General features: G+C 31.6%; 1 protein-coding gene across 2 annotated transcripts; it reads right to left on the minus strand.

Moving 5' to 3' along the window:
• Positions 1–303: 303 nt before the first annotated feature.
• On the minus strand, positions 304–3216 carry LOC107914323 (floral homeotic protein APETALA 2). 2 transcript variants are annotated; one of them, XM_016843196.2, is made up of 9 exons: positions 2281–3216; positions 2166–2191; positions 2048–2078; positions 1721–1954; positions 1580–1624; positions 1394–1488; positions 1180–1298; positions 897–1088; positions 304–731 (listed from the first exon to the last, which is right to left on the minus strand). In XM_016843196.2, exons 1-9 carry the CDS (start codon positions 2802–2804, stop codon positions 543–545), a joined length of 1455 nt encoding a protein of 484 aa, XP_016698685.2. In that variant the 5' UTR covers positions 2805–3216; the 3' UTR covers positions 304–542. The 2 variants fall into 2 exon arrangements, with proteins under 2 accessions (XP_016698685.2, XP_016698683.2); XM_016843194.2 differs by having other exon boundaries at positions 1180–1307.
• Between the last annotated feature and the right edge of the window lie 19807 nt (positions 3217–23023).

Consider the following 23023-nt stretch of genomic DNA (forward strand, 5'->3'; position numbering starts at 1 on the left):
TTATTACTACACCAATTTTAAAAGCTAGCTGTTGGTGGTCGCTGGTGACAAAAAAAACAACAAAATTGAATGATTGAGTAATCATTTTGTAACTTTTTATAGTTGGGTGACCAAAAATAATAATACTAGTTGAGTGACTATTTTGTAACTTTCATAGTTAGGTGACAAAAAAAATTTACTAATAGTTGGATGACTGCTAGTGCAATTTACCCTTAGTTTCTTTTTGCTCATTTCATGGGTTTCTTTCATCAATTTGTAAGGATTTTAAGTTACGCAGTGTTACTCCATTAGGGAAACTGAAAGTATCAGAACCCTGTTACCATAATCTATTATTATTTTCCTTAGAATCTGTGTAATACAACATTTTCTTTTTTTGAGTAAATGCAATACAACATTTTCGTCTACATGTTACTTTGTCTCAATGCTTTCTTTTTTGTGTATGTATATGAAAAAAAATAGGAAAGAGTAACTATCATAAAGCATTGATCTTTACATGCTTAGAAAACAAACAGATTTTAATAAATGAACATCTATTAGGTTTTTTAAAAAAGTCGGGAGGGTGTGATGAATGAGTGGAACCCATTTCTCTGCTGCCATGTTTGCGTTGGGAATCCTGATGATGCTGCTCCTGCATTTGCAATCAATTGGTGAGGACCCTGTTGAGCACTCCTTGACAGTGATACATCACTCCCAATTTGGACTCCATTGCCGCTGTTGCTTGCTATATGAATCTAAGATTTTACACAATTTCAGAGGAAAAAAAGTGGGTTAGTTAGCTGAAGTTTCCTGGCTCAGCCTAGCTATAACCTGTTAATACTTGCACTCAAGTCCGGCTAGTTAGCTGGACTTTCTTTTTTATATAAAGCATTTACTGATAAATGGTTATAAACTCAAACCTGATAAATTGATGGATTGACAATTCGGGGAGGAAGAATGTGAGACATATGATTCTCCCCAGGACCAGGTCTTCTCAATTGCCCATATCTTTGCATTTCATTGGACTTAACTGAGAGTGGAGATTGTATATGTTTATCCGATCTTCGATGAGGATCATCACCTCTACAAGCTTGTTCTTGCTGCTGAATTTCCTGGTACACAATCAACAAAATAACATAAAATACCACTACCTATGGAACACTTGTATGTAGATGATTCAGAAATGAAAGTGAAAAAGAGTACCTCAGGCTTAAATCCCTGATATCGCCAATCAGTTTGAGGTGGACCAGATTCTGGATTGTTTTGCTTTGAAACTGAATTCCCCAAGCTCAAATCAAGATTGTGACCTCCACCAGCATTGCCTGAAGTTTCTAAACAAGAAGAAATTATGAAAACTCATTTTCATGGATCGAATAAAGATTGGAAGCGATCTCAACAAAGGGTGAGCCGTACCGACCTCCACCATTGTTAAGCTCATTGCCGTAAATGCTGGGATCAAAGTTGGTGACAGCGTCTTTGCCATTGCACTTAATTGCAGCCTTGTCGTAAGCCCTGCAAAGAGGGGGTCCCCAACCATTAAAAATCCAGCCGACTAGCATCAAATTTAAAAATGCATGGAAATAAAACAAGGACAAGCACTGACCTTGCTGCTTCAATCTCGGTGTCAAACAAGCCTAAATAAACGTATCTGTAAAAGAAAATTCAACTACTTTGAGTATACGGTAGGGATAATGGAGTAGATGATGAGAACAATAAGATATAAAGGGAAATAAGGAAGGGTTACTTTTTGCCTAGAAATTGGCCGAGTCGAGCTTCCCATCTTCCACACTTGTGCAAGGTAACTCCTCTGTATTTGGAGCTTCCTCTAGGAAAGCCAGTGCTTTGTCGGCGAAGTACATGCACAAATTCTTCCTTCGTTAGATTTCTCATCTGTTTCAAGTCTTCCTCGTAATCTTCTACACTGAAATTTATGTCTGCTTCTACTCCCCGGAACTTTATAGCTGCTCTATCATATGCTCTGAAATATTTTACAAATGATTTTTTATCATTTTGCAGTGGACTTCTTTTTTTAAAAATAAATAAATAAATAAAGGGTTCAGTCTAAGCTCACCGTGCAGCTGCATGTGGTGCATCGAATCCACCTATAAAATCACATCCGGCAGAAAAATAAAAACACAAGATTTGTATGAAAAACAATACTAGTTAAAAAAAAAGACAGTCATACATACCTAAGTAAACTTGTTTTCCACAATCCCTGTCACAAAACAAATAAACAACCTTAAAGTTGTGATTGGTTCGAAATGAAGGCTTTTTGTTGCAGTAATAAAAATATCAGGAACTAACCAAATATGAGACTCCCATCGGCCGGTTCTTCTATAATAAGTAACACCTCTATATTGAGAGCTTCTAGACCTCGGTCCTCGCCGGCTTTTCTTCATCGGACCTGACGATTCAACGGATTTTCCGCCACAAAGATAGGGCTCTGATTGACGGAATTTTATACCGACCCAGTGAGCCCGAGGGAACCCAGGTCCAGCTCCGGTCCCCATTTCCGGGTCTTCATCGAGAGGGAACAACTGCCGGGTTACCGGAGTCGGGTCACTACTCTCCATAGATTCTTCTTCATCATAAGGCATTGAGAACCCAAAAATCTTGCTACCTTTCTTCTTTAAAGCTGTTTTAACTCCCTCCCTATCTTCTTCTTCTTCTGATCCATCCTCGATCACCACAGCTGACGAGCATGGATTCGACATGGATCCGAACCGTTTACAGTTACCTGCATCTCCATATTTGGAAGTTCTCTGCGTTGAGCACCCCTCGTATTCATTGTCTCTTGCCTTATATGGACAGTCATTAAGATCCCACATCTTTTTTCTCTTTACAAAATTCTCAGTTTATGATCTCAATCAAAACTACATATAAACCAAGAGCCAAAATTTAAACAATCATGATCACCATATTCTCTTAAGAATCAAAAAGCTAAAAAGAGAGCTAAAACTCTTCCTTTCTCTCAGTATATGAAGCAGAATAAATAAATGAGGATTGGGTTTAAGAGTTAAAAGAGTTAGCTTAAAGCTAGTAAAGTTAGGAACGGGAGGAGTTTGAGGAAAAATGTGAAGACCCCAATGCATCAAACCGAAGTCTGAGGTTTGTTTGAGTTAAGCTTCAACCAAAGCGATCTTCTTTCTTATTGGCAGATTTTTATATCAATAATGGTGAACGAAATGAAGTCTCATCTGTTTCTAGTTAAAGTTTTAGCTTCTCTTTCCTTCTCCTTTCCTTGCTTCTTGATTGTTTTGCTTTTAAGGTCGTTCATTTCCAATTTCTTACAAGAAAAAAATGTTTTAGAAAATAAAATAAAATAGATTTTTTTGGTTAAAATTCTTCATATTTTTATTTTTTAATAATTTAATATCTTTACCTTTTAAGTTTTAAAAATTATATTAATTTTTTATTAAATTCGTTAATATAATATTTTGACTTTTTTTAAATATTACTATGATAGCTATCTAATAAAATGTAATACTATAATAAACTTGAATTTAATAAAAAATTTTAAGATATTAACATTTAAACTTATATTTTTAAATTCGCGAAGTACATAAATTCCTTGAAGTAAAGTAAGAGACTAAATTCTATGGTGGTAGATTTTAAGATTAAGTTTTGGGGCTTAATAAAATTTTCAAAAACTTTAAAATTTTAATGAGAATTTTTAAAAAATTGGGCCTAATTGAAATTTTTGTAAGAATAATAAGAATTTAAAAAAATTAAAAGATATTAATTAAAATTTTCAAAAAAAATTAAAAAGTATAATGAGAATGAGAATTTTAAAAAATTGAAAGTTCGAAAAACTTCAAAAAAAAAATCAAAATTTTCTAAAATTTTGGGAGCCTAGGCTGCCCAAACCCCCAAAGGATCCGTCTCTCAAATTCCAAATATACAAAAAAGGGTAGGAACTTGATATATATTTTAACCTTTTCCTTTTAATATTTGGACATAATGAAAAATGTATTTTTCCTATTTTTTTCCGAAATACAATATCAGCATAAATATTTAAAGTATTTCAATAATATTTTTTATGGAAAATAATATTATGCTACTATTAAATATAAAATAATATTGTGCAGTATTAAAATTTGATTGTAACCTCCTCAACTCGGTTTAAACGTTAAGGCCAAATTCGAAAGATTATATTGGCCACCAAAATGGTCTAGCAGAACTATCGGAGTTTAAAAAAAGTACTTGTTTAAAACATTTATTTTAATTTTTGAAGAAAACTTTGCGTGCTTCCAAAAGGTACAATTTAATTTCAAAAACCGGTTGATTTTATGATTGTTTTGCAAAAGTTGAATTCTAGATATATATATCTTTCTAGCCTCTTTAACATAGTCATGCAGTAGAAAAGTAATATTTAACATAGTTTTAATGAAAACCAAATTTCATGCATAATTAATTCGAAATTCATATTTCAACATCCTAATATCAAATAATATGTCATGTATGCTAAATAAACCCAAAATTTAAGTCTTATGCCACAGTTCAAATAAATCAATACAGTTCCAAATAATAGAATTTATAAAATTTAAATACTTTTTAATAAAAATATTAATCTGAGCCGAGACCTCTAGAATGCCGAGTTCGTATTTTAATCTTATGGTTTATCTATAAAGATGAGAATAAAAGAGGGATGAGCTTAAGAAGCTCACTGTGAGTCCAATGGCAAGAAAATTAGTGCAAATAGTAGGTAAAGCATACAAAATAACAATTATCAGAACAACTACACACATATAGCGATTCAGAGTATCAGTTCTTTATATCAAGGCATCAATACAATATTTCAGAATTCACAATTTTGCATGTACATGCTTATGAATGGCAATGTAGTTTCAATTTATCAAAGAATATCCTACCCAACTCCGCTACACACCACAATATGAGTTCTCCAAAACTCATCCACCCCTACACACCGTGTTGTGGATGAACCACTAATCGTTGCAAATGAACTTCTAGTAATAACACTTGTGGATGAACCACCAGAATTTTTAGATAAAAAAAATTTGCAGACAAGCTGTCAATACGTTGTGGATGAACCACTAGTTGTTGTAAATAAACTATTAATTTTTCTTTCGTTCATATCGTCTCACCCCATGCAATGCAATATGACATGCTTATAACAGATCAATACAGTAACAGTAGACATGCTTAACATCTATTCGGTTCATTAGTGACAATAGTGTTAGAGTATGCCCAAAGATCAATCATGAGATGGTTGTAATAACATACTTGATTTATCATGTTTATTAATATAAGGCGTTACCATTATTATTTCAGTTTCTTTTCTGTGTGTATAAATAAACTGTTTTCTAATAATGTCCTAAGAATAATATGATTATTCTTAAAAGATCCTTAGTCAAGTATTATTGTTGGATAGGACAACAATAATGCATTAAGACTAACATGTAGTTGATTGATGATAAAGAGTTATCATTGATATGGAATATCAGAATCGATGCATGAATATGTGTGTTAGAGAACAACATATTGGACTGACCCATTATGAGTATGTTTCTTGGATTATTATGTAATTGTCACGACATTACTCATAGTGATTAATATGTATATGATTCTCAGACTTGAGATCATCATAATCCCAACATCGTGAGTAGTATATTTTGATACAGTCAAACGTACACCGTAACTGATTGTTCTATAAAGACTGGTGTTGGATATACCACAATCGATGTAGAGGGATATGGTTGGTCGATATAGAATAAGTCCCTCCTGCATAATGGGAGTAATATCTTAGGCCACTTGATTAAGTGAGACTAGAAATGCATGGCCATGCTCAAATAAGTTGATATGAGATGTCATACTTATTTGTATATCGTAGTCTGCTTAAAATATCAAGGAACATGGAATGGACTATACAAGTGTGACTATTCTATGACTTGTGTCCAATCCAGAGATAAAGGACTTAAGGATTATTGCATAAAAGGTTAATCATAAAAGGTTATGTCGAATCATGATCTCTTGTGACTTAGGTAGCAATGATGCATTGCTAGATGCCACTCATTGTTTGTAACATTGGAATCGTTCTAGTATTACTGCTAACGTTACAAGAACCTACAGGGTCACACCCTATAGTTAAAATGAACGGAATAAACCATAGTTGGTATTGTTTTTAGGTGTCACTTGAATTAAATTAATTATAGAATTAATTTAATTTGATTTCCAACACATTATGTACAAGGTTGTTGTACACATAATGAGGTTAGCATATGAATTCAAATAAATATATGGTTTACCGAAATTATATTATAATTAATGTAATTATAATTTTTGGTTTAAAATATTGTTATATTTATTTTAATTCATAAATAAAAACCCTAAAAAATAAATAATAAAGATATAAGTATCCCGTTTTTCTTTGTTTTGGTCTAACAGCCGTCAAAGAAAATTCACTCTCAAAACTGTTTTGGGGATTTCTTCCGTTCGTAGTCAACTGGGTGGATCACGTAGAGGTCGGAGTCTAGATAGATTGCGGCTTAGTTCGACTGTAGATCAGACTACACGTTGTTGAGAAGTTTCTGTCTACTCAGAACAGCATTAGGTAATTTCGTAACCCTTTTCACCCCGATTCGTTCCTCATACATGGATCCGTGGTTAGGGTCGCCGATTATTAAATTTTTTCGCTGCGCCGTAGGGGTGCCGGCGATCCAACAAATAGGCATGCTAAAAATTCAATCAGTAATGTAGTGGAAGAATTAGTGACGCAGTTTATCAGAAATTCAGTAACAGTATGCATGTATCATTCATATATCATGCACATAATAAAAATAATTTAGTCACTCAGATCATAAATTCCAAAATATACATATTATTAGGGATTCAACTGATAGAAATAAAACTTTAAAAACAATTCAAGGACTATAAATGGACTAAACTGCACAACTCATAAAATTTTGGGTAAAACTATAAAACAGGGGTCATACGACCGTGTGAGAGGCTAAAAGACATGTGGAAAGGGTATGCGATCATGTGGCCAGGTAGTGTAACATGCGGTGGCTATGTGAAAAATTCTAAAGTAACCCTACAAGAGAGACACAACTGTGTGGAAGGTTCTTAGCTGTGTGAAGAATGAAGGTGCCCTAACGTAATAGTAGCACATGACCGTGTGGTCCACCCGTTTGGTCCACACGCACATGTGACCCTAAACCTACATATAGTTTGCCCCGATTCATTTGATAAAGAACACACATCTTACACCAAGGGTCCAATCGATGTTTCTTACGCTCGATTTTGGTCTGATGCACATAAATTTGATCCTTCAAACGACATTTACACACGAATTAACGATTGGTATCAAGATTTGACAATATTAACAAAAAATTTGGCAAGATTTCAAGTAAATCGATTTAATCAAACCTAAAGATTAACATTGTACATAATATTACAGAAATACGAGATCTAATCATCAGAATAAGATGTACTTACCATTTCTTGGAAATGATTGGGATGCTATTGATAACAATTACAAAACCGATATAAAAAATGATTGAACAGGGAAAAAAATTTGATTCGGGAAAGCAAAAATAGTTATAAACAATTAGGATGAAAATATGATTTAAAGAAAAGAAAAAGAAAAGAAATAGATGATGGAAATGAATTTGACTAAAATTTGAAAAGAGACAAACCTAATCCAAATGAGAAAAGAATGGTTAAATAGCTTAGGGTTTGAAACCCTAGGGGCGGTAAGGGTAATTTATCCAAAGCTACTGAAATTAAAAGTAAAAGAAATGAGAATGAAGGGGCTCGAACTTAGGCTATCTAGGGAAGAAAGCTATCACTTAATAATTAGGCCTAAAACCTATTTCTTGTTTATTCATTTCGTCTAACCCTATATACTTTGGGTGTGACTTTACCTTAGGTTGCTGAAAATAAAATGGGAGGAAAGGAGCTCGAACTTGGGTCTATATTTCGAGGCGTGATAACTCTCCCCTCCTTTAAGAAATTTCGTCATCTTCAGTGCCATGATTCCACCACAGAACCTTAACAAGTGGCATCCATTTTTTTTAGAATCCTTACCTCGTGATCTAGAATTTGTACGGGTTCCTCCTCAAAGGACAAATCCAGTCTCATCTTAATCTATTCGATTGGAACAATATAAGAAGGGTCGGATCTATATCGTCTCAAGATGGAGACGTGGAATACATCATGAATATGGTCCATTTCATGAGGTAATTCTACTTGGTATGCCACTGGGCCAACTTTTTTAAGAATTTTGTAAGATCCGACGAACTTAGGACTTAACTTGCCTTTTCGTCCGAACCTTAACATCTTCTGCCATGGAGACACTTTTAAAAAACTTAATCTCCGACATTATATTCAATGTCCTTTCTCCATAGGTCCGCATACAACTTCTGCCCATTCGAAGTCGCTTTTAGTTTATCCTGGATTAATCTAATTTTCCCTCAGACTCTTATACTACTTCGGGACCCAAAACTTTCCTTTCACCCAGTTCAGTCCAACACAGTGGTGTTCGGCACTTACGACCATACAAGACTTAATAAAGTTTCATCTGTATACTCGACTGAAAGATGTTATTTAATAAAGGATGAGAAGGATGAATGCGAAAACGGATCGTAAAGTTTGTCAAAGTCGCTGATTTGACTTAGGGCTCTAAACGTTCGGAAAGAAACTTGGATTTTGACACAACCTGAAACGAAATTGAATCCAAGTCAGCTAAAACAATTAAAATAAATAACTAAAATAAAATAATAAATCAAAGATTAAAAAAGTGAATAAATAAAATAAATGGAAAGATAAAATGTGGCATGTAGAAGCGGCTCTAATTTCCCCTCCAAGATAGAAACCTTGGCAATAAAATATTTGAAGATAATCCCCACAATCTAAAAAGATTGTTAAAAGTCTTCGAAAAGAAACTCAAGAGAAATCCTTGAAAAGAAAAACCTAAAGAGAATTTATTAACTCAAAAGAGAAATAGGATAATAATCAATTGAATGTATTGTATACAACGCAAAGACATATATATAAGCTAGCTAAATAAATTTAAATAAAACTCTTAAGTATGCTAGAACTCTAATTTAATCTAAACAAGAAGTAGTTTTAAACTAAACTTTCTTATTAACATAAAATTACTAAATAACTTAAAATACTTAATAATCATAAAAAATTTGGAATAAAATAATAATAAAATAATAAGAGCTGATAAATAAAATATTGGGCTAATATATAATAAAAATTAAGCCTAAAACTCAAACCCAATATGAAACGTCTAGGCTTGTGAGATCAATCGGGGTTCTTTAAGTGAAATGCCTAAGCTTGTTAGCATTTTCCACATGGGCTTGTCATCATAAATTGAGATTTTAGGCCTATGAACATAATTAGTCTCTTCTAATTCATTAATACTCTAGAATTTATCGTCTTGAAACTTCGACTCTTCTTATTGAATTTTTTTCGTGATAAAGTCTTGAACCACTAAGTTGAGTTTTGACTTTATCTGTTTGGATTTCAATCTCGTAATTGGGCCTTGAGGGAAACTAAGATCATCTTTATTATGGCTTTTGAATTGGGCTGAGTTGCTCGTATCATTATTATAGGAAAATTCAACAAGAGGCAGGTGTTCCTCCCAACTACCTCAGAAGTCGATAATACAGGCCCTTAACATATCTTTTAATATCTTAATAACCTGTTCGGATTGCCCATCAGTCTACGGATGGAAGGTAGTACTAAAATACAAATGAGTACCCAGTGCCTTATGTAGTTTCTTCCAAAATTGAGATGTAAAATGAGGATCTCGATCGAAAATAATTGATACTGATATTCCATGCAATCTTACAATCTTTGAGATATATAACTTAGCTAGCTTTTGTGGAGAGTAATTTGTACGGACAAGTAATAAATGAGTTGACTTAGTTAATCAGTCTACTACGAACCAAATTAAATCTTTCTTAGTAGGTGTTAAGGGTAACTCACTAACAAAGTCCATTGTTAATCACTCCCACTTCCACTGAGGTGTTTTAATTGATTGTAACAAACCAGAAGAACTGGTGTTCAACTTTTACTTGTTGACACGTTAGGCACTTAGCTACGAAATCTGTCACTTCTCGTTTCAGTCCAGGCCACCAGTACAGTTCCCTTAAATCCTGATACATATTATCCCCTCCGGGATGCATAGCATAAGGGCTATTATGCGTTTCTCGAAGTATAGACTGTTTTAGCTCCTTATCGCTCGACATACAATACCTTCCTCGGAAGCATAGAATATCATTAGCATTAAACCCAAAATCCTCAAATTTTCCATCCTCCATTTGCTTCATCCATGGTAATAAGGACACATCTAATGATTGTTCATCCTTAATCTTACTAACCAAGTTGGGTTTCACTTGCAGTTCCACTAGTAATCCTCCATCATCTACTAGGCTTAACCTAGCAAACATCAATCTTGGATCAATCATCTGTTTTCTACTTAGAGCATTCACCATTACATTGACTTTTTTGAGAGGGTATTCAATCATACAGTCATAGTCTTTTAACAAGTCTATCCACCTCTTTTGCCTCAAATTCAAATCTTTTTAGGTGAGAAGATACTTGAGACTCTTATGATCAGTATAGATATAACACTTCTCACCATACAGGTAGTGCCTCCAAATTTTTAGTGCGAATACCACAACTTCCAACTCTAAATCATGAGTCGAATAGTTGCACTCATGTTGTTTACAATAGAGTCTAAAAGGGTCCGTCGGGACTTTAAACACAATCTTTGAAAGGAAAAGCCCATGGCCATGGCATTTTTTGAAAGAAACTAAAGGACGGTGATTACCTAATGGGGTTTTCTGCGTGTCCCAGGATAATGATGGGAAACCCTCACAAAATGTGAGTTTAGGCAAATCCATATCGCAAAAACACGATAGATAAGGAATACCTTTGTGGTGCAATATGAATGGAATGCCCTTATGGCGCAATATGGAAGGAACGCCTTTGTGGCAAAATATGAAAGGAATGTCTTTGTGGCAACCCGGATGGGTTGCTCTAGTGGCGTATTCTAGAAAGACTCTTAGTAATAAACTCTGATGGACGTCCTTGTGGCGGGTTCTATGCTAAGTAATCAGCGTGCTCTGTATTGCCCTTAAATGTAAACAGTGAAGCCAAAAGTACGAATTGTACATATAGACTATATGGTAAGGTAAGCCATAAAGACTAAGGCTCTGTTAGAGATAATGAATTGAAGAGATATGGTGAAGTAATGAGCTAGTATTGAGATGGATTCTGAATAAAGACATGACATTTGTATATTCGAAAGAAGTACCTGTTACTTGTGAATATGCTTCTCATTAATTCACGATAAGGTAATGACTCAGAGATTTAGATAGTGTAAGAAAAGTATTAAAGACAATGAAAAGAAAGAAATAGTCTTAGAGTAAGGCATGACAATGGACGAGTATAAGAGAATAGAATTTGAGGAAATATTCGCCAGAGACAAAGTTAAAGGTTAAGAACAATGACATTGGCAGACTAAAATATTGGTTGCTATATGTGAATATGACCCAGGTAAAATATGTTACCCTCACTAAGTTCTTATGAACTTATATATGTGTTATGTTGTAGGAATGATGTTGTGGGTCTGCACCAGGAGGGACAATGCCAAGACTATGCCAAGAAGTGACGTATCGGGTTATTATGCCTACAGAGCGAACTTGGTGGTGTGTTTAAAGATTAAAATACTCCTAAGAAATCCACACTTGGGATATTTGTAATAATTTAGGGTTTCAATTTGAATATCATTGTAATTTAATTACCTTGTGTTGTATTTGTATTTACTTATGTGTTTTAGTTTGAATTTTGTAATTAAGTTGTCATTATTGCCAATCCCAGGGAACAATGAAGCTTCATAGGGTCTTTCTGTCCAGGTGCGAGTAGTTCGCATCTTCACAGACATGTCTATTTCACCGAGCCTCTCACTGAGACAGTGCCCAGATCGTTACGCCTTTCGTGGAGTCGAAACTTACCCGACAAGGAATTTCGCTACCTTAAGACCGTTATAGTTACGGCCGCTGTTCACCGAGGCTTTGGTCACCGACTCCCCTGTCATCAGGTTACCAATTTCCTTGACCTTCCGGCACTGGGCAGGCGTTAGCCCCCATACATGGTCTTACGACTTTGCGGAGACCTGTGTTTTTGATAAACAGTTGTCCGAGCCTGGTCACTACGACCCCCTTTGTGAGGAGGTACCCTTTCTCCCAAAGTTACAAAGCTATTTTGTCGAGTTCCTTAGAGAGAGTTGTCTCGCCCCCTAGGTATTCTCTACCTACCCACCCGTGTTAGTTTCGGGTAGTAAATCGAATTAGTTAATCAAGCTAGTGTTTGTATTTGTGTGGTAATACCCAAGATTTGGAATCGATCAATCGAATCGGGTTAAGGGTGTTACCAATGGCTAGAGACTTACTTGAAAGTAAGGCTAAAAGCTTAAAGAAAACAATAATGACATCCTCCCCTTTGCTTTCATGTTTGGATGGTTGGAGAAAATGATACTTCATCTCTCATTCCACTAATTTACATGTATATATAGATTAAATTTTAATTAGTTTAATTAATTATATTTTAATCTTAATTAACCCCACAATCATTGTTTCCATCCACTAGAACATGATTATTAATGGTTTATTAACTATTTTTGCCCTTTAGGTAATTGCAATTTAAGTCCCCAAGCTATTTACCAATTAAAAATCCATAGCAATTAGATTTTATAATTTAGTCCCTAAGCCTTAATTAAACACAATTTTGACTAAATTAACTATTCAAATTTCAATATAACAATATATTATACACGTAAATATTAATATTTATGATTTACGGGCTCAATTTATGGAAATGAAGTCTCGAAACCATAATTTCTGACATCATTGAATTTTGGGTTGTTACAAAGTTGTTAAACAATTAATTATTATATTTCAATCTTTTTTACTCCCTACTTCTCAGATCTCAAGTAGTCTCTTCACTTGATGGTGCCACTACGACAAAACCTGAGGAGAGATCATCGTTATGCACATATAATATTAAGCTTTTCCTAAAAAGCATCAAGATTTCCAATACCATCTCAAAAAAAAAAAAGTTCAAAAGGCTTCTATTCCGATCTCGTATTAACCACCTCAAAATTGATAAGGTTAAGAAGGCTTCTATTTCGATTTCGTATGTAACCACCTCAAAATCGACACTGTCCGATATAGTTGGCTGATCAATAAAATTCATATATTATCTTTTGCTCTCCCTATTTCTTTATTTCTTACCCTCTTTTTATCTTTATTTATAAAAAAAACATATTTCTATCTAATTTTTGATTTTAATTTATATTCAAAACATTTCATATCTAAATGTAAACAGAATTGTAATTTAAATTCGTAATATTATTTTTATTTTAAAATATGTAAAATTAATCCTTGGATTAATATCATTTCGTTCTTTTAATAATTTGAATATTAGTTTAGTTTTGAATAATTAATTGTATCCATTTGATGATATAAAATAATTTAATATGATATAAATTAATATTATGAAAGAATAAGTTGGTTAAAAAGATATAACATAGTTTTTTAATTATAGAAATTAAATAGATAATGAAAATTTAAATAAATTATTTAAAATTATAAAAAATGAGAGATGTACCACTTGTCACAATATGGGCTTGTGTACATTGTTATATTATATATACTACTTTTTTTACCCATGCATTGCACGGATTGATTGTATGTATTAATAAAATATATTGTAATTGTAATCTCTCCAACCCAACTTAGACGCTGAACTTGAAATCGAAAGATTATATTGACCACCGAAATAACCCAGTAAGCTAATGGAGTTTGTAAAACAGTTAATTCAAATCCTTTGTTTATTTTAGAAGAAAACTTATCCTATTTTCTGAAAAACTCACTAGTTTAAACAAAACCAATTAAGTTTAACATTTACCTTGTAATGGTGACTTAGTATTCAAAATTTATCTATAATCTAGCATTTATTTAGTAACATTCACAAGTTTAAACAAAACCAATTAGTTAATCTTTTCATTTATTTAGTATTCAAAATTCATCTATAATCTAGCAGCGGAAAAGTAATATATATTCATATTTTTACTAAAAACCAAAATTCATGCATAATTAATTAAAATTCATATGTCAATATCCTATATTCAAATTGAATGTCATGCATGCAATATAAACCTAAAACCTAAGTCTCGTGCCACAATTTGAAAATAAATTAATACAGTCTCTAAATAACAAAAACATCAAATAATAAATCTAAAATACTTTATGAAAAATAAATCCGAGCCGTATCCCTCCGGATGTTGTGTTTGTGTCCTAACCTGGTGAGTTATTTGTAAAGATGGAAATAAAATGGGAGTGAGCTATGAAGCTCAGTGTGAGTTTTATCACAAGAAAATCAGTGCAGAATAATAAACCATACATAATAACAGTTTTCTGTACAATAGCATTCATATAGCATATTGCTGATAGTAAATTGTACGAAAATTAGTTTTAATGGTGGTCCTGTGTTCTGTAAGCAATTATTACTGTTGGTCCGATAAAAATGGTTGAGTTTGGAACCTTGAACTACAGTAGGTGCGTATCAGGTAAGTCTTTACCCTGACTATCTCTCTCTTAAGTAAAGTTTTCAAGTAAAAGAATATATATAGAGAAGACAATGATATCTATAATAATTGGTAAGTGTATGAGTATAGTAAAGAGAAGATAAGTGTTATGATGATATGTAATAAGTTCTATTGAAGAGGAATGTTGATTGATAAGTATGCAAGTAAAGTTTGAAATATGAAAAGTATGAGCTAGTTTGGAAAGCAAATAAATTTGGGTAAGTAAATGATGAGAAATGTCCCTTTGTGAAACCTCTGGTAGGACAGTTATATTGCTAACCACATTGACAGATCACAATATGAAAACAAGTGTAAGACCATGAGGTTGAAACCCATGGCATCTTGATATGATTTGGAAACATTCATGGTGTAGTCTCTAGTAAGATGAAGACTGAACTAGCAGATCACGAAATATGAATGTGTGTAAAACCAAGTGGTTAAGACCCATGGCAATATATGTTTGTATGAATGTTCATGGTGTAGCTTTTGATTGTGTGTAAATTGAATGGATAGATCGCGATACATGAACTTATGTATAAGTCCATGAGGGAGAACCCATGACACCTTCTGTGAAAGTCCGTCAGGACAATAAACATTTGATTTTGTATGATGCTCTAATGGTGTATTCTGTCGGCCCTTACGGTGCACTCTGATAAATTTGTTTGGTAAAATGTACTTATCCGCCTTTATGGTAACTCCCTTTCCTCGACCCAATTTACCGGGTCCATATCTCAGGTGTTACTAAGCAATACTTAACAAAATATTGAAATAGTTGACAAATACTCTTTAACGAAAACAATTTTCTTATGATTTTAACTGAAGGCCTTAATATCTAAAAAAAAAGAGGAAAGTATAAAATATTACATCAGACCTTTATCTAAACTTTTACAATACAACATTTATTAAAGACAGACTCTTAGGGTGCAATCCCACAATACGTCACTTTTTCACTGTATGCATAACAACCTACTTCGCCACTACTCTGACCTACTCCTGGCGTTGTCCCTCTTGACGTATTCTTTTACCATAATACCTATAACAAGAAAAAATCTTGTAAGTTCAAGAGAACTCAATGAGCTTTATCAAAAAAAATACTTTGGCAAATACTTTATCTTATTTGAAGAACATCTGTGCGCCAACTATCCTTTTGAACTAATTACTTCCATTTTCGGCGGATACTGTTACAATTTTGGCATACACTTATACACCAACTTTTATACTCTTAACTTACCAATGTACCATTCAAAAGACTATATCTTCAGAACCCACTTTATATAGATCCACTCTTCACACATGCATTCATTCCAGAACACTTGTTCACATATTCAAATTGCTGGCGGATACTCACTCAAATTTGTATACCATCAATATACTAATCAAGACATACTCTGATTCAATATCATACAAACTCTCACTGATAATTTACTATACAGATTATCCTGATGAATTCCATACAACCTTATTACAGAACCTCAAATAACTTAGAAAATACAATGACTCGGTTTCCTTAAGATTCCAAAAGAATGTATGATACTGTTCAAATATGGTGTATACCAAATACTTAAATTTCAGCATTATACAACACAAATGAATTCAAATAAACAATTTCTTATGTCTCTCAATTGTGAATACACCCATATGCAATATTATCATGACGAATACCCTTCTTAGCATACATATACACACTTCTCTATAAGAACTTCCTTAAAAACTTATCTAATTACGTTACATATCTAATTCCATCAATAATCCTCGGACATATCATAACTTTATCTTAACAATATTTATTACAGAACAATTAGGATTTACCCAGACTTACCATAAGAGTGGATAAGTACATTTTACCAGAAAAATTTATCAGAGTATGATGTAAGGGCCAATAGAATACACCACAATAACATTATACAAAACCATATGTTTATTGTCTCGGCAGACTTTCAAAGAATGTGCCATGGGTTCTCCTTTATGGACTTATACATAAGTTCTTGTATCGCGATCTAACCATTCAATTTACACATCATTGAAGACTATACCATGAACATTCATTCAAACATATCTTGCTATGGGTCTTAACCACATGGTCTTACACACATTCATGTTTCATAATTTTTTAGTCTAGTCTTTATCTTACTGGAGGCTACACATGGTGTTTCTAAATCATATCAAGATGCCATGGGTCTCAACCTCATGGTCTTACACTTGTTTTCATATCATGATCTGCCAATGTTGTTAGCAATATAAGTGCCCTACCAGTGGTTTCACAAAGGGACATTTCTCATCATTTGCTTACCCAAATTTATTTGCATTCCAAACTAACTCATATTTTTCATATCTCAAACTTTACTTGCATACTTATCAATTAACATTCCTCTTCAACAGAACTTATTACATATCATCATATCACTTATCTCCTATTTATTATACTCGTACACTTACCAATTATTATAGATATCATCATATTCTATATATATATTCTTTTACTTGAAAAGTTTACTTAAAAGAGAGAGAGAGAGTTAGTGTAGAAACTCACCTGATACTCACCTACTATAGTTCAAGGTTCTAGATTCAACCACCTTCTCGAACCAGCAGCAACAACTGCTTATAGAACACAAGACCACCATTAAAACTCATTTTTATAGAATTTACTATCATCACAAACTTTAATAACCCCAATAAAAAGCCTTATACTTACCATTTACTGTTCATATACTACATTTAGACTCACTCTTTCAAAACATCTAACATGCAGAGCTGTAATACTTACCCAGATATGGAATGATTACTGATTAAACCAAGAATTCTTAACTTCTAGCTTAATGAGGAAAAAATATAATTGGATTTAAGAAAAATAATCAGAAAGTACTCTCAAAGGAAGAAGAATAATCTCTCAGAACTCTTCTCACCCATATAAATATGACACATCCTACCTAGTAGAACTTAACAAGTGCCACACATTTCAGAATTTGCATTCTTAATGGTCTACAATTTTTCAAGAGAAATATAAATGAGAACCCTACATTATAAATATTAGACTAGTCTATCTAGTTGGTTCCTAACCAGGTTAACACTATGTTTTCCTTTAAATAGCAGAATATCCTGAAATAAAATCTTCACTTGCTTACACGACAGCTGCAATATGCCCACATCTATGTGTCAAAAGAAACTTATGGGTGGATTACTCTTCGCCAAACATATTACTTTGCCACTATATGCCAAAATCTTAGGTCTGTAAAACTTGGGGTGTGATAAACTGTGGCCATGTGACAATTGCTAAATTAATCTATAAGAGGGACACGATGTGTAGAAGGTTCTTGGCTATGTGAGATTTGAACTAGGCTAGGGTTTGCAGGGCACATGGCCGTGCGGGGGATCATGTGGTCCACCCGTGTGGTCCGTACGCCCTGTGGCCTTAATCTTAGATATGTTTGCCCCGATTCACTTGGTAAAGAACACACACCTTTCACCAAGAGCTCGATCAATGTTCCTTATGATCAAATATAATCCGATGCACCTAAAACATGTCCTTCAAATGACATTTATACACGAGTTAACGGATGATTTCAAGATTCCTCAATATTATTGAAAGATTCGTCAAGAACCGAAAAGATTAAGTAATTGAATTGAAAGATTAACGTATAATGCTATTGTGGACTTTACGAGTTCTACTAATTGAAACGAATGTACCTACCAAATTTGGATGAAAAGAAATGGATGTTATTAATGGCGAAATCAACAACTAGTAGGAAAAACGATTTGAACAGAGATTGATTTTGATTTGGAAAGCAAATATAATCTCAGCAATGGGAAGAAAATATGATGCAAAGAAAAGGATATAAAAGAAAAAGGAGAAGACATAGAGAAAAGAAGGTGAAATTCTATTCGAGATGGAAAAGAAAACAAAATTCAAGTGTAATTAGGAAAATAGGGACTAAATACCTAGGATTTTCAAACCCTAGGGTGGCATGGTAATTTACCCTTGTTGTCGAAAAATAAAATGGATTTTTAGGGATGGAGTGACTCAAACTTGAGTCAATGGGGAGGAGACTAACACTTAAACATTGGGTTGTTTCCCATTTCTTGTTAAGTTTTGTCCCTAACAATATATATTTTAGTATGGCTATCCCGACCATTACCGACGCATTATCCTCATAATACTAGATGACTTGGGTCTATGTTAATTAAAAATGAAAATAAAAAAGTATTAAATTAAAAGTCTCAAACAAGAATTTCTTGGATCTTCAAAATGAAAACTTTGTAAATTTCCATATGAGTAATCATATGTATTATGAATAATTCAAATAGGTATTCTTTGCTTAAGATATTTCTACGTATATCATATATATATCACAATATATGTCTTGTGATAAGACAACAAAATTCCGCTATGCTAGGATACGCTTGTAAAACGACAAAGAATAGGATGAATGAGAAACATAAGGAACTTTGAACCACTAACAAAAAGGGTAGGATAAAATAAATAGACAACAAACGGACTTATCCTAGTTTGCTGAAAATAAAAGGAAAAGAAAAAATGGAGTGAGTTTCAAACCTAAAACTTCTAAGAAAGATGACTATCACTTAATCATTTCAGCTTAAGGCTCATTTTTTGTCTATACAACTAACCTCTTATATTTTGGGGCATGACAGTAAAATTTAAAAACAGACTACCACTAAATTTTAAAAGTACATCTTTATGTGCAAAACTTTCACTACATTTTAGGTGGAATTGAAAATTGTCACTATATTTCACTTTAATTTATATTTGTCGTTGTATTTATAAACGAAAGATAAATTTACCATTGTACTTTAACTTTATCTTAACGTTTGCCACTTTACATTTATTTGATTGAATTCTGTCTCTAAAATTTGATTTTTGATTAAAATCTTCTACTCAATTTTAATTTAAAATAATTTATTAAAATTCTTTTTTGTATTTTATCTTAATATTTAACATCAATAAGTAAAACAATATAATGTCAAAATTAATAAAAAAAGCTATTTTATAAAAAAATAAATTTGCTTTTTGTATATATATTTTATTTTTTAAGTATTTGTTTCATTAATTTAAAAATTATACTAATTTATTAATTTTTATATTTTATAAATTAACTTATTATTAACCATTGAAATAAAATATTTGAAAGAAAATTTATTATTAAAATTTGTTTTCAAAACTTCAAAATTAATATCAAGTGATAATATTTAATTAAAAAATGAAAGTTGGTGGCAAAAATTAATATTTAAAGTTTAGTGGTAAATTTCAATAACATAAAAATTTGAGTGCCAAATTTACTCATATTTTCAAGGAAAAAACAATGGAAAATATCAATAAAAATAAATTATAGTGGCCAACTTCAATATTTATCTATAGTATTATGGCGAATTTGTACTTTAATCCCTTTTAAAAAAAATTAATATTTGAATTTTTTAAAATAGTGAAGTAAAAAGAATTGTAAAATATTTTTAATAGTATTTTAAAACATAATAATGGTACTGGTTGTTTTAAAATTTTTACCAAACATAATTTTTAATATTTTTAGATAGTTTGGTAAAATATTAATTGTATTTTAATTTTTAAATAGTAAGGTAATTTAAAATAGTTTTAGTAAAATATATATTTAATAAAATTAGTTATCATTAATTTGAATTTAATTTAAATAAGTAAATGAAATTGATAAATTTTATGTATAGTATTGATTAATAAATAGAAAGCCTTTCATTAACATTATCAGTATTATATAATATTTAATTTTATATTTTAATATTATAATACTAATTTATATAATATCACATACCTGTATATGTATAGTATTGGTTAATTTTTAGTATATATACACCACTAATTAAATTTATATAAGTTTATTATGAGTTAATTTATTATATCTATTTGGACTATTTATTTATTCACGTTGTATAGATTTTTTTGGGTTGTATTTTAATTATTTTTCTTGTATTTGTATCACTTGAGAGTTTTTTTGTATTATTTAAATTATTTATTTTTGTTAGAAATATTTAAAGGGGTTTGATAAATTATATAATTATTATAGGTTTTGGTTTCTTATTTTATTTTATTACATTTGAATATATTTCTAACTTTTTTTTGCATAAATATTAAATACAATCATTTTTAAAATAATTATAAAATAAATTTATTTATAATTAATGATTGATATCCCAAGCAAAGTGAGGTGTAAAATCTAGTTATATTAATTTTAAGATTATCTTTTATTAATTTTAAAATAGATTATAATTTTAAAATATTATTTTTTATTAATTTAAAAAAATAGATATATAGATAAATTGTGTTGCCATATTTTGATAGGATAAATATGTCACATGTCAAAAAATTAGGCCGCTATGTCAAATGGGACTCTAGGATCTTGTAATAATATATATATATATATATATATGATATTTTTTTTTACTTTTTACATAAATTTTTTTAGTAAAAAATAGTAATAATTATAAATATTATTTGAGTAAAAAAATACTTAAAATAGTAATTATTTAAAACATGTTTATGATTATGTTATTAATTTTGATTATTAATATTTCAATAGTAGTTTAACAATAATATTTAAGTTATAACATAATATAATACCATATATATTATAGGCATAGTGTCAAATTTAGCCTTCAATGTTTACATTTTTTGTCAAGTTGGTCATTATTCTTTTTTTTAGTTAAATTTGGCCCTCAACCTTTTAAAAAAAGTCGAATTTGACCATCAACCTTTAAAAAAGAGTTAAATTGTTGTTTTTTTAATGGAAATAATAACTAAAACATTAATTTTTAAACATGGTAGCTCAAATGAAAATCCACTTGTACTTCATACTAAATTTTTTGAATTTTTATGAAACTTTTGATTTTTTTTAATTTTATAGTTTTTAAATTATTTGTTGGCATGACATATAAGATAAATAGTGCAATGTCGGCATGAAAGTACACATGAACTATCATACAGGTTGCCACACTAACATTGTTAAAGAAATTAATATTTTAGTCAACATTTCTGTTAAAAAAAGAAAGCGATTTGACTCTTTTTTGAAAAGTTGAGGACCAAATTTAACTAAAAAAATGAGGGCCAAATTGATAAAAAATATAAATGTTGAGGGCTAAATTTATCATTATGCCTATTATTATATATTACAAGTTTCTTAAGTTTTTAATGTGTACATATTATAAAAGTTTGACACGTAGCAAGGAAAGAAAGTAAGCATTTGTGGAGAGGAAAATTGTAACATAAACCCCTCCAGCTTTTTATTATTATTATATATTTTTAACTGTGTTCTACAAGTTATATTAGCATAAAAGTCCTTCTGAATTGCTTTTATTCAATAATTTGACTTACAAATTTACATAATAAACCACTATAAACTAAATAAACCATTAAAACTAAAAATATATATTTGAAAATACAAATAATATTATAATAATTATTTTGTCACACCTCGAAATATAGGGAATTAGTTGTAATAAATAGACAAGAAATGAGATATAGATTGAATGGTTAAGTGTTACTCCCCTATCCTAGAAGTTTAAGGTTTGAGCTTCTCTCCTTCCATTTATTTTCCTTTAATTTTCAACAACCTAGGATAAAAGCCACACCAGAATATATACAGTTGGGAATAGAGATTAAGTAAGAAATAGCCGTTAGGCTTAATGGTTAAGAGTTAGCTTCCTTCCACCAATGACCCAAGTTTGAGCTTGTCCATTCCTTTCCATTTCCTTTTTTTTTTCGACTAGCTTTGGGAAAATTTACCTTGTCGCCCCTAGGGTTTCAAACCCTAACTATTTAACCATCCTTTTCCCATTGGAATTAGATTTGTCACTTTCCAAATCCAAGTAAAAATTCTCTTCATCTTTCTATTTCTTCTCTCTTTCTTTTTTTCCCCTTTCTTTACATCATATTTTCATTCCATTGTTGTTAATTATTTTGTTTTCCCAAATCAAATCAATCTCCATTCAATCGTTCTATCGATTTTGTAATTTTTGTCCATGGCATCCCTATTTTTGCTGAGAATCTATAAGTACATCTTGTTTTCGATGTTTAGATCTCGAATTTTCGTAATATTTCTATCTGACGTTAATATTACTTTTGAAAAATCAAATCTTTTGTTAATCTTGTCAAACCTTGAAATCAACCATTAATTCGTGTGAATTTTTCGTTTAAAGGACTATAATTAGGTGAATCAAATCAGAATCGAATGTGAGGAACACTAGTCGAACTCTTGGTGAAAGGTGTGCGTTCTTTCCTAAGTGAATTAGTGGTGATCGTGTGTAGAATTAAGGCCACACAGTCTCCCACACGGGCGGATGGACCACACAAGTGGACCATACAACCATGTGCCTTTGAAAACCTTAGGCTAGTTCATGAACCACACGACCATAACTCACCCACATGACCATCTCTCTTGTATGAAT

This window comes from Gossypium hirsutum, chromosome D10 (genome assembly GCF_007990345.1).
Source record: "Gossypium hirsutum isolate 1008001.06 chromosome D10, Gossypium_hirsutum_v2.1, whole genome shotgun sequence".
Lineage (NCBI taxonomy): Eukaryota > Viridiplantae > Streptophyta > Magnoliopsida > Malvales > Malvaceae > Gossypium > Gossypium hirsutum.

Coding starts and splice junctions, on each gene's coding strand:
- LOC107914323 (XM_016843194.2), bottom strand. CDS start 2,804: ATGTGGGATCTTAATGACTGTCCATATAAGGCAAGAGACAATGAATAC. Junction 1,625..1,720: donor GGCCAATTTCTAGGCAAAAA/GTAACCCTTCCT, acceptor TTTCTTTTACAG/ATACGTTTATTTAGGCTTGT. Junction 732..896: donor TCAATCCATCAATTTATCAG/GTTTGAGTTTAT, acceptor GTAAAATCTTAG/ATTCATATAGCAAGCAACAG.